We start from the raw sequence: 12,716 nt of genomic DNA, 5'->3' as shown, positions 1-12,716 counted from the left end.
GTGGGACCCACAAGGCATGTGATGAAAATTCTCTTCCTCTAACTACTAGATCAACCAGTCTTTCAAGTATTCATAGGTCTTTTATTTATACGTGTGTCTCTATATATTTATATGTACACTGTAATGTGATGAGGTAGTGGATTTTTCCTGGAAGCTTCAGCTCAGCCCTGGAACTAGGACTTTTCTTTAGGGTATCTTAGAGCTGTCAGTGAAGGAAAAGGGGTATTGCAGCACAGCAGAAATAATGGCAGAATCCCAGCCCCTCCAGCATGTCTTTGAAACCCTCCCACTGTCCCGCACACCATTAATCAGTATCTCTTGCAGGACTGGTCCAGCGGCATCTGCCTCAATAGACAAGAGCAGAACTGCAGCAGAAGTAGCATGAGCACCTGGCAGAGTTGGACTAGGACTAGTAATTGGTAGTGAGGGTGCTAGTGCTCAGTCCAAGTGTGTGGTATGTGACTGTTTGAAGGGTGTGAGATCCCTGTGTAAAACCATATTTGGGGTTCCCCAGTGTGACTGGGACATCCTTGTAATTCTCTGCTTTGCATCCCAGCCTCTGGGCACAGGGGGCATGGGCCACTTGCGGATTGTGGTGGCAGTTTGTCAAGGCAGATGGGACACAGCCGACTGCCTGAGCCAGCGTCTCCCCAGAACCTAGGCCCCGATGATTTGCAGTGCTGGCTGGGGGTGAGTTCACTTCCAGATACTGAGGTGTCAGGGCACTGGTTTCTCCATAGCTATGCTATGCTCTGCTGTTCTATGACATGCTGTGCCTTGCTATATGCTACATGCTGTGCTCGGACATCCTCGAGCCGGCTGGGCCGAGGCTGGACCTCCCGCAGTGACTCCCGGAGCACCCCTGGGTGCCCAGTGCCATGATGCTGCAGCCATCACAAAGCCGTGGTGGTCGCTGTGGAGACGCCCATTGTGATGGGGCCCCCACGCTGAGCGTGGGCTATTTAAGGAGCCAGAGCCCTGCAGGAACCAGTGCAGAGGAGACCCCTCCCTCGGGAGGCTGCATCTCCCGTGCCTGCCCTGCGCATCCAGGTACATGTTCTTTGACTTTGCAATCCTCTTTTAGTGTTGCCTTGAAACACATGGTGGGTGCAAAGCAGGAGCCTTCTGTGTGCAGGAGGCATGTGTGTAACCCACCATCCTTCATCGGGCTTCTTGGCTCCTAAGAATAGGTAATTTCCCATCCTCTGTTTGATAACTTGGAACTTCATTACCCAAGCTCTGATACTTATGAGGCAATAGGAATAAAAGGTCCCCATCCACAGCTTCTTCAGCTGCTTTGTCAGCAATGTGATTACCAATATTCTCTGGAGCGTTATCAAACTGATGTGTCTCAAAAGCAAATTTTGACTTTCTGACAATTTCAGAAGTCTCAGTAGCACCATCAGCTCAGCTTTCTGTGCTGATGTGTTGGGGGAGGAGGAATGTAGGGCTTTAGCCTCTATTATGTTTGGTTTAGCTCTATTATGTTATGGTCTGTAAACAGTTGTGGGTCAGCTCTCCTGCTTCTGAATCTGTTGTCAAAACCACTGCTGGTAGAAACGGTTTGATACTTTCAAGTCTACGCCCTCTTGTCATAGAGGAATAGTTACTGCTTCTGCATCTCGTGATGGTCCTTGTGCTTTGGCAGCCCATACTTGTGGATATACCCACTTTCTCTGTGATATCCGGCTCTGTGCCTGGTTTCTGTAACAAAAGCTCTTACCTCCGCAGCTTTTTTTTTTTCATTATGAACATGGACCTGAATTTTCTTTCTTTAACCCTAATGGATGCATGTAATTTACTCAGTAAATCTCTATCTAATACCAGCATGGGCTACTCAGGCATGCAAAGAACTTTATGGCTCAAAATCTGTTTGCCAATTTCTCAAACATAAAGGAAGGACGAGTTCCTGTCCACCTGTGGCACCAATGCCTGAAACTGTTTGTTTGCTTAATTGCCCTTTACAAGTATTTATAACAGAATAAGTAGCTTCTGTTTCTACAAGGAATTTTACCTTCTCATTCTCCAACCTAACTGTAGCCAGGGGCTCTGCTGGGGAGGGATTCAAATCTTCCCCCGCTCCTCCTCAATCTTCATCTAAAGGAATCATTCTCTCTTCCTGTCCTGATGGTCCACTAAATCTCCAGTGTTTCTTTTGATTCTGAGGGCATTTTCCCTTTGAGTGCAACCTGTGGAATCTGTTCACAAACCTTTCCATGTAATCCTTGTTTCCTCTCCTCCTGGGCCACTCCCCCTTTCCTGGTTTCTTGTGGGATAGCTACAGGCAGCAACTTTTCTCTCTTTTTTTTTCTCCTAAAGATTCCAGTTTTACTCTGAAGCTTCTCTTATGGCTCCACATATACATTAACAAATTTCTCGTTGATACCTGACATACTATAACCCACAAAACACAATGTTGTATTATATTAATAATTATATGAATTCTATTAATAATACCTATATTAATAATCAGGAATTGAAAGCCCTCCCCAGTATTATTGAACCATTTGAACCATTTCAGAGAACTTGCACCAGAGCAATAGTGGTCCGATTGTGATAGGTCTCCAAGGCCACATCCATTGTTTTTACCAAATCACATTGGTCCTCCCCCTGAAGATTTTGTACCTTTTTCCTTATGTCTTTCATGGATTGACTTTTTGTTAAATGGCCTCTTTCCTTCTTTCCTCTGCTGCAGGATCAATAGTAGCATATTTATGCATCACATCTTTTAATCTTCCCACGAATCCAGAAGGTGATTCATTTACATCTTGCTTTATTTCATATAGCTTAGACCAGCTCACTGCCTTGGGGACCGCATTCCTAACGCTGAATAAAATCCACCTCCGCTATTGTTTCAAAGCTTGCCTGTCCCGATTAGGGTCCCAGTTCAGATCAGGGGTAGGTACATGAAGATTCACTGTACCTGTCGCTGTGCCTGCTGTTATTTGTTGCTGTACTGCAGTCTGAGCCTTACGAATAATCATATTTGTGTCAACACTCTAGAAAGCATGATGCGTAATTAGCAGCCACTTGTTTCCAACTCTTCAAATCTATAATAGTAAAGGGAATCTTCATAATGAGCAGACCATCATTACGCACAGCTTGACTTAGAGGTGTAATCAGAGTTTCCCCTAATTTTCCCCTAGTTTGCCCTGGTGTAAGGCAAAATCCTTCAGCCAGCCCCCCTCCCCCCCCGCCCCAATATCTCTGGTGCGTGTGCTGGTGCTTGTGCTTGATTCTCATTGTCAGCAACTTCAGCCCCATTATTCACAGTACCCCTTTTCCAGGGGGCTGCCATCAAATCCAAATCCTCCTCCGCATTCCTCAAATATTTAGTGCATAACCGCTCTATGGTGTACAAAGAGCAACAGCGTTTAAGCTAATTTCACTGTCTTTCTCCAAGACAATACAGACAGGTCCTGCAGTGCAAAATTAAAACTGCAATCCTTTTGCCGTTCCAGATGATTTCTCAAAGTGAAACACATTTCTGCATAAGCTACTTCATCCCAAATTCCTTCTCATCTCAAGACTAACATCCACCAATGACAACAGTATTTTACCAGAGTCTCCCAAGTAACCTAACCCCTCAGGGGTCCACCACTTTGTTCCAAAGTCTCCCCAGTGACCGAACCACCCGGGGGTTCACCAATTTGTTTCCAGTGTTGTGAAATGCAACCCAATGGGGTTTCTTCATCCCCCTCTGTGGAGACAGTGGTCCTGACCTCCACCGGGATTGTTGCAAAATGCAACCCAATGGGGACCTTTTCAGGATCCCCCCTTTGGAGGCAGTGGTACCCATGATCCTGACCTCCACCAAATACCAAAATCCAGATGACCAAAACTAAACTGCCTTTTAACATCCGCGCAGGGCGTCCCTCTGTGCCTTACGTGGAAAGGGACCAAAAAGAATGCCTTTTTAAAGAAATTAAATCAGGGTCTCACTGAGGTCCCGAGATTGGTTCTGCGAACTGAGTTTCCTTTCAAGCAAACTCCCCTGATGCTGGCGTGAAGGTCCCAGAGACTCCCCAGATCCGTGGGAAACACAGCTGAGCGTCCCTGTTCAGGCGCCAAATTGTTACCATCAAAGTTGGTCAGAGAAACTCTCTAAGGCTCAATTTGGAGTTTCAGAAAGCAGCATTCTTTATTGCAGCGCTGGGCGCACACGTGAATCGTTTCACAAAGGTGAGCACACCCGGTACTTGCCAACAGCAGCTCTATATTTAGCATACTCATGCATATTCACAGCTTTTCCCAGGAACTAGTTATAATACTTGCATCCTAATTATGCATGAGCTTTCTTGCTGAGTGGGAGTCTTTGGTGGGCACCGATAGTCTTCCTCACTGTGTTTACTGAATGACCTCAGTGCTTGCGCACGCTCCCAAGGCCCGAGTGCCCAGTTAGCAGTTGGTATGTCCTTGCTTCTGCTCTTTTCCAGTCTCACTCCACGCTGGGTGCCACTCTGCTGTCTTGAAGGCTGGCATCTTTGGTCTTATTTACTGTCTCCATAGTTGTTATCAGTCCCATGATGTTCCTTCCCCCAGCAGCCAAACATTCCTTTCTCTCTACAAGTGAGTAAGTTAGAACAGTTTGGTCTATTCTACTATGCTAAAGGCACACACACTATTGTTAGTTTAAGATTTAAGGTTACAACACAGTGACCACAGGGACGCACTAGGGACAGGGTGCCCATAGGGACATGGTGCGTCACATGGGGACCATGGGGACACAGACATCACAATGACCATAGAGACATGGGACCACAGGGGTGGCTGAGTCTGGAACACCCCATGTTCAGGTGTGCGAGGCCACGGAACCCTACGGAACCCTTCACCAGAGGCACTTGGAGATGACAACTGCTCCTTGGAACACAAGCTATGGGTGGAGGAGGCAAGAGCAGCTCCTATCCTGGTTCCCGTCTTGGTGCCTGGACAGGCAGCAGGGCTGCTGTGACACACTGTGACGTCACCTGCTACACACTGTGACGTCACCTGCCATGCACTAGGACATCACCGCTCCCACTGCTTATATTGCATGCAGTGACTCCCCACGGCAGTCACTGTGCAGAGACGACTCTGAGAACTTCCCAAAGCAGCACCTGCAGCATCATTGGGCAGCATCCAAGAGGAGGGACCTTCTGCAGTGCCAGCGCCAGCATCCCCAGGTGCATCAACCCTACACGATGGGCCAAGGGTTCGTGGGGAGCTTCCAACCTCTGCCTGGGAGTCCCTGTTCCAGGGGCACCCACAGTTCCTCCGGTTGCTGCAGCCCTGGCTTGTCTTAGGAACTGGAGCAGTTCTTTGGTGTGAAGGGTTTCAAGGCTGCCTGGTCAGGCAGCGAGGCTGGTGCTGGCCTCAGGGATGATCTCCCATCCCCTGGTCAGGCAGCGTGGCTGATGCTGACATCGGGGTTGAGCTCCCAGCCCCCTGGGTGGTGTTTTGGCTGGGATAGATTTAATTCTCTTTCCTGTGGCTGGTGCAGTGCTGTGTTCTCGCATTATTCTGGCAATAATGCTGGTAACACACTGATGCTTTAGTTGTTGCTCAGTAGCATTTACCCTGATCAAGGACTTTTCAGTCAATCACGCTCTGCAGTGAGGAGGGGCACAAGAAGCCGGGAGGAAGCAGACAGGACCCCTGACCCAAACTAGCCAAAGGGGTATTCCATCCCACAGCACGTCAAGCCCAGGATAGAAACTGGGGGAGTCACCCTGAAGGGATGGGATTGGGTCAGGCTGGGTATCGCTCAGTGGGTACTGAGCAATTGCATTGGGCATCACTGCTGGTTAGCATTATCCTCTCTCCTGTCTAGTTTTATGCTCTGTCCCTTTTAAACCACAACAGCTCTACAGCAGCAAACTTTGCTGTACAGCTCTTCATAGTGATTTTAGTGATAGAAGGTTTTACCTTTTCTGTTGTTGCTCCAGGTTTGGTTTTTCACTTCTTTTCATGACTTTGTTCTCGTATTTTTAAAGAGCTCTGGCTGGTGGGTGAGTTATTTCTCTCTCTAATTCCCGCGGGTTTCCGACCCCCCCCTTGCTCCTTCAGCTGCTGATTGCCAGGTTTTCCATATGGGTCCTTCCCTCCATGTGCGTCCCGTGCCCGTCCCAGGTCTGTAGCGTTCCCGTCAGCAGCCTGGCGGAGGTGCGGAGCGGCTCCTGCTCCCCAGCTCCCTGTGGCCATAGTTGTGATGGCTGCCGTTTCCCTGGCAAGGGCTGATTCTCAGTCTGCAGCTGAGGGTTGCTTTTCCACAGCGGAGTCTTGTCTGGGGCTGGGGCAGTGTGGGGGCTGGCCCCGGAGGTCTGCGCTGTTGTGTCTGGCCGTGGGACTGCGTGTTGAGTCAGTGGGATTTGTGCTCACAGTTGCTAATAGTGCACAGTGTAGAGAACGCAGGAATCTGGTTTGTTTTCCATGCAGACTGAAGTAAAAGGAAGCATTTGGTGGGATGGAGCCATTTCATTCTTGTGGGGTTGTGGGATGAAGGATGCTGCAAGCGTGCTGTGTGCAGGGGAGCCCAGCATGGCTTTTGCGGGGCTTGAGGTTTGTCTCTTACTGAGACTGACTCTGCGGCTCTGGCAGGACACAGCCGACTGCCTGAGCCAGCGTCTCCCCAGAACCTAGGCCCCGATGATTTGCAGTGCTGGCTGGGGGTGAGTTCACTTCCAGATACTGAGGTGTCAGGGCACTGGTTTCTCCATAGCTATGCTATGCTCTGCTGTTCTATGACATGCTGTGCCTTGCTCTATGCTACATGCTGTGCTCGGACATCCTCGAGCCGGCTGGGCCGAGGCTGGACCTCCCGCAGTGACTCCCGGAGCACCCCTGGGTGCCCAGTGCCATGATGCTGCAGCCATCACAAAGCCGTGGTGGTCGCTGTGGAGACGCCCATTGTGATGGGGCCCCCACGCTGAGCGTGGGCTATTTAAGGAGCCAGAGCCCTGCAGGAACCAGTGCAGAGGAGACCCCTCCCTCGGGAGGCTGCATCTCCCGTGCCTGCCCTGCGCATCCAGGTACGTGTTCTTTGACTTTGCAATCCTGTTTTAGTGTTGGCTTGAAACACATTGTGGGTGCGTGCTCTAAAGGGAGGAGAAGCTGTCAGGAGATGCGCTGGTGCCATCCCAGCTGTAGGAGCAGCGGATGGGTGAGGAGGAGGCGCTGGGCTTGTTCATGTGCTTGGAGCTGAGCTCTGCCTGCAGAGGTGCTGGGGGCGAAGCAGGAGCCTTCTGTGTGCAGGAGCTGCTGGTGTCCAGAGGTGCTGAGAAGGTGTCAGGGCAGGAGCAGCCCCTGGGCAGTGCAGCTGCTGGTGCTGTCCCTGGGAGCTCAGCTCAAGGGGACCTGCCTGGCTCCGGCAAGGCCTGCGCAAGCCCCCCGGGCATTGCGGAAGGCAGGAGGGGTGCCGCGGGGCTCTGGTAAAGGCCAGGCCAGCGCCGGGCATTGCGCAAGGCTCCAGTGCTCTGCTGGGCTCTGCCAATGCATTCTGGAAGGTGACAAAGGCCCTGGCAGGCGCAGGCACAGCCCAGAAGCCCAGCGGGCACTGCGCAAGGTGGGAAGGAGCTGGTGGGCTCTGGGCACACCTGCGCAATCCTGACTGCGGCAATGCCCGTGGGAGCCCCTCTGCTCCCCCAGCAACAGGGCCAGGACAGGAGCTGTTGCTGGGCCTCCCCTGCCCTTGGCAAGCACTGTCCCAGCCCCAGCAACACTCGGGAGCTGCGCTTCCTGAGCCAAGGAATGCTGCTTCCAGCTGCGTGCCCATACAAAGAGCCCAGATCCAAGAGTGCAAACGTCCAGCCCCTGCTGCCACAGCAAAGGGGCCAGGACAGGGGCAGTGTTGAAACCCAGCCGCTCGCTCAGCACCAGCAGCCGCTCGCTCAGCACCCGGGTGGAATGGGGAGGAGAATGGGAACAGTGCGAAACCCACAGGGGGAGATGAGAACAGGTCAGGAACTGAAATCAAGCACAATGTAATATTAGTGTTATTGTTATTGATAAGAATGGAAACAACAAGGGGAGACATACAGAACCAAAAGGGGAAGGAAAGCTTCCCTAGCGAGCAGTGATGCTCAACACAATTGCTCAGCACCCACTGAGTGATACCCAGGCCGACCCAAGCAGCGACGTGTCCCTTCTTGGTGACTCCCTCCAGTTTCTGTGGCCTGAGGTGCCATGGGCCCACTGGACTGAAAAGCATTTATATTAGAGTGTATAATTTATAATGGTCATATTGATATAGAATCAGTTCTATTATTATAATAGATAATACTTTTATTTGCATTATAGCTTCTTATAAAAAGAAGTGAAGGTTAGATTTGACTTTGGGTCAGGAACAGGGGTTCTGGTCACAAATAGCATTTATAGTCATGGGTTAGGGTTTGTGTTAGGCCACAGTCTCAAAGCAGGGAGGTGACATGGACGTGAGGAGTTTGGGGGTTGCAGTGGTGTTTTGGGGGCTCTGGGGATGTTTTAGGGTGTCCATCGGAAGTTGCAGAGGTGGTTTAGGGTTTTTTTGAGATGTTTCAGGGGTGTTTCTGGGTGTTATGGAGGTGTTTTAGAGAGGTCCACTAGAGCAGCTTGCTCCAAGCCCTGTCCAACCTGGCCTGAAACCAGGGATGGGGCAGGCACAGCTTCACTGGCCGCCCTGTGCCAGCACCTCAGCACCTTCACAGTGAAGAATTCCTTCCTAATGTCTAATCTAAATCTTCCCTCTTTCATCTTCAAGCAGTTCCCCCTTATCATTGCAGACCCTTGTAAAAAACTCCTCTCCGGATTTCTTGTAGGCCCTGTTTAGGTATGGGCTTAGTAAGGACTTCCTGGAGCCCATCATTTTAGGATTATAAGAGAACAGAGGTTGGAAGGGACACCAGGATTTCTGAAGTCCAACCCGTCAGGAACAGGGTCAGAGCAAGTGGTTCAGTTCTTGACAGCCTTCTCTTCCCAAGCTCTCAGGTCCCCATCAACCTTCCCTTCTCTGGACTAGACAAGCCCAGCTCCTCCAGCCTCTCCATACAGGCACTGTGCTCCAGTCCCTGCCTGTCCTGGGGGCCCATTGCTAAATCCACTCCTGCATTGCCTTGGCAGAGGGAGCATGAACATGTATTGGCTGTGTGCAGAAGAGCATAGAGAAACCCAGCGCCCCAGGCAGCTGCTGCCATGTGGACACAAGCTCTGCTGCCCAGGAGGCTCCCGTAGTGCAGCAGGGGCTTGCAGATGGCCACGTAGCGGTCGTAGGACATGAGAGTGAGGGGGAAATACTCTGCAGAAGTGAAAAAGAGAAAGAAAAAGAGCTGTGCAGCACAACCTGTGTAGGAGATGGCCCTGGTGTCCCACAGGGAATTGGCCATGGATTTGGGGACAGTGGTGGAGATGCAGCCCAGGTCCAGCAGGGAGAGGTTGAGGAGGAAGAAGTACATGGGGGTGTGGAGGTGCTGGTCGCAGGCTGTGCTGGTGATGATGAGGCTGTTGCCCAGGAGCGCAGCCAGGAAGATGCCCAGGAAGAGCCAGAAGTGCCAGAGCTGCAGCTCCCGCGTGTCTGCAAATGGCAGGAGGAGGAAGCGGGTGATGGAGCTGCCGTTGGACATTTGCTGCCGCTGGGCATGGGGCACTGTCAGAGGAGGAAAAGGCAGTGAGAGGTTACAGGAGACTTCTCAGGATAAAACCAGTTCATTTCCCACAAGATTTCCACCATCCCCTCAAGTTCAAATGCATTTTCCCTTTCCTGGTGCTGCTGGCTAAGTGTGCTGGCAGAAGCAATGTGGCTCCAAGGGCTCAGCTCTGTATCGCTGCGGGGTTTTCATGAAGCCGCGCTGCGAAAGCTCCGATACCCACCAGGGATGTCAGATGTAACAGAGTTTCAGTGTCTGCCCTCACAACTATGACAATTGTGGCTGCAGAGCAGAGCCTCAGCGTGACTTTATCAGGATTTTCTCAGGAATTTCTCAGCTGACAAGTGCTATTTGAGGTGTAGAAATCCTAATTTTTGTAACTGAACGCATGGCTCGTGGATGAGTGCATAGTCTGGAGAGCTGCAGACTCCATCACTCTTGTTTCCAGCTGCCCTGTGTCCTGGTTTAGCAGGAGCAGTCATTTTTTCTCCTTCTTCGTACCTGGCGCAGCGCTGTGTTTTTGACTTTCGGCCTGGGAACAGAGCTGATAACACTGATGTTTACCTTGACCAAGGACTATGTGAGTCTCATGCTCTGCCAGGGAGGAGGGGAAGCTGGGAGGAAGCGGGGACAGGACACCTGACCCAAACTAGCCAAAGAGGTATTCCATACCACAGCACATCATGCCCGGGATGTAACTGAGAATTACTCGGAAGGGCAGGAACTCGGCTGGGTGGAGGGCGAGTTATCGGTCGGCGGGTGGTAAGGTGTTGTATCCTCTTCCCTTGTTATTTCCTTTATCATTATTATTATTGGTGTTAGCAGTAGTGATTTGTGTTATAGCTTAGTTACTAAACTGTTCTTATCTCAACCCCTGGGAGTTGCATTCTTTCTATTCTTCTCCCCGCCCCTCCAGGAGTCGCCGGGGGGGGGGGAAAGGGTGGAGGTGGGAAGTAGACTGCATGGTTCTAATTTATGGCCTGGGCTTAAACCACAACACCCTGCACTTGTCCTTGTGATAGCCCAAGTATTACTCCACACACAGATAAATAGAATAAAAGGAGAAAGAATGAGATAAAGAACAACTGGACTCTGGTGCCAGGTAGGGAGCCCTGCTGTTGCAAAGGGCAGAACTTCTCCCTTGCATCCCAGGGTGCAGCTGTGACACACAGAGCAGGACACAGCCCTTGGAAGCACAAGTAAAGAACTCAGAGCGCAGAGTGCTGACACCAAGGGAAGACTCCGCACTCCCAAGAACCCCATGGGAGAGCTGTGCCTGTCTGGGGGCAGGTCACAAGCCCAGCAGGACAGGCAGAGCAGACAGGGAAGTGCAGAGGAGATGTTCTGAGAGGCAGCCAGCTCCTTGCCCAGCAGAGCATGGCCAGCAGCCACCTCCAGTGCCAGGCACCAAGAGAGCTGCCTGAACGCACCCTCCCCAGGCCTGGGCTGCACTTTCCCCCCACTCCCTGCCCATGTCTCTGCTGCCTGGAGCTGTCCCTGCCAGGAGCTGCTGCTCTGGGCCCAGCTCTGCTCCCTCTCAGTGCTCCCAGAGCCCATCCCATGGGCTGTGTGCTCAGCTCTGCCCTGCACACCCCTCCTGGCAGCAGGGCTCTGCCCAGGGGCAGCTCTGCCTCTGCAGGAACCTCACACCTGGCACTCCATGGATCCATCAATGGTGAATGGAGAAACATGGTCACCCCCTGAGGAAAGCCTGGAGAGCTTCTTAACTCTTCAGTGAGTTACTGGTGGCAATGATCAGTGTGCAGGGAGGTGAGGGAGGGTGGAGGGAAGTCAGCAAGAAACGAGGTGATGGTTCAGGGCTTTAACCAATCTTTACAAACAGGATGGAGACCAGCAATGGAGAGCAGTTGATGTCTGTAGGTGGAGGAGGAGTAGGTGTTCCTGGAGTGTGGCTGCAGACCCTGGACAAAGCAGAGGCTGTCTGAGAAGTTTCCCTCATGGGAACATGCCTCAGCGTGGCACATGGGGAATGCCCACTGCTGGGGGTGCCTGAACACTGCTCCTCATGCCCCATGAGCCGACCTCCCTGTCTGCCTCTCCTGCACTACCCAAACTTGCCTGGAATGCAGGATCCATCCCTGAGCCTGGAGAATGCAGGAACCTCCTGCAGTGAGAGAGGGTGCTACAGGCAGGAAGCTGTCCCAAATGAGGTGCCCTGTCCTCACAGCATGGGGTACCTTGCACCCAAGGACACCACCTTTCCTTCTGGCTCTTGCCAGGAAGGTCTCAATCTGGACCATTGGCTTTTCCCACTGCTCTCTCATGCTGCTTAGTTCTCTATCCTGATGGCATCACCCATTCCTCCAGAAGGAACAGAATTCCTTGCTGAGGGATATTCACTCCACCTGCTGAATTGACACTATAGTAGCAGCCTACAACTACTTGAAATGTGGCTTCAGAGATGATGGAAGTTTTCTTGCTAGCAGGAAGAGAAGGAAACCTCTGCAAAGTGCCATTTAGAAGGTTCAGACTCAAAGGTAGGTAAGAGAAATGTCTCTCCAAAGGTGGAGTTGTGGTGCAGGAGGTCACCCAGAGGGAGTCTGGCTCAGCCCATGGCTTTGTGTGTCAAGGAGCAGACAGCGATGGGTGCAGAGATGTGACTGAAGGTACAGAAATGCCAGGTGAGAGCCAGGTGGGAAAGCAAGATGGGTGTCAACAGCCTGAAGGGAAAGAGGTGCAGGCATGGGCCAGGGAAGGACAGCCTGCAGCAGAGATGAGTGAGGATTCTGGCAAGGCTGGAAGGCCCAAAAGAACAATATAGCCCTGGGCTATGGCAGTTGCCTCTTTTATCAAGGCCTTTGAAGAGAACTTTCATTCTCAGGATTTCAGGCTCTTCTTCTCCAAGGGCTGTGGTCAGGGCTTGGCCTTTCTGCTTCATCAAACAAACCAAGGGTTTTCATACCATCAGATAACTTCATCTTGTCTCCCAGGAGTCACAGCCTCCAGTTACTTGTTTTAACGAGTCCCTGGGGAGGCTTTGTCAGTAACAGCCCTCAGTGGGGCCCATTAATGCTGAAGGGACTTGGGGCTTTGTTTCTGATTTGGACTTCTTGAGAGGTTTCCTCAGTCTGCTCTCAGCACCTGAGGTTCATGGACTCA

General features: G+C 51.6%; 1 protein-coding gene across 1 annotated transcript in view; it reads right to left on the bottom strand.

Annotated features, from left to right (window-relative positions):
- LOC308228567 (olfactory receptor 14A16-like) overlaps positions 1 to 9,572 on the bottom strand; it is a gene marked incomplete at both ends in the record, with an annotated part of 102,950 nt that extends 93,378 nt beyond the window's left edge. The window contains one exon of the mRNA XM_080631944.1: positions 9,210 to 9,572. Within this exon, the coding sequence (XP_080488070.1) occupies positions 9,210 to 9,572 (363 nt within the window). The remainder of the gene's footprint in view (positions 1 to 9,209) is intronic.
- Positions 9,573 to 12,716: the final 3,144 nt, after the last annotated feature.

Source organism: Psittacula echo (assembly GCF_963264785.1).
Source record: "Psittacula echo genome assembly, chromosome: 19".
Lineage (NCBI taxonomy): Eukaryota > Metazoa > Chordata > Aves > Psittaciformes > Psittacidae > Psittacula > Psittacula echo.
Note: the sequence above shows the minus strand (reverse complement) of the source record. Positions and strands in the feature narration are given on the sequence as shown.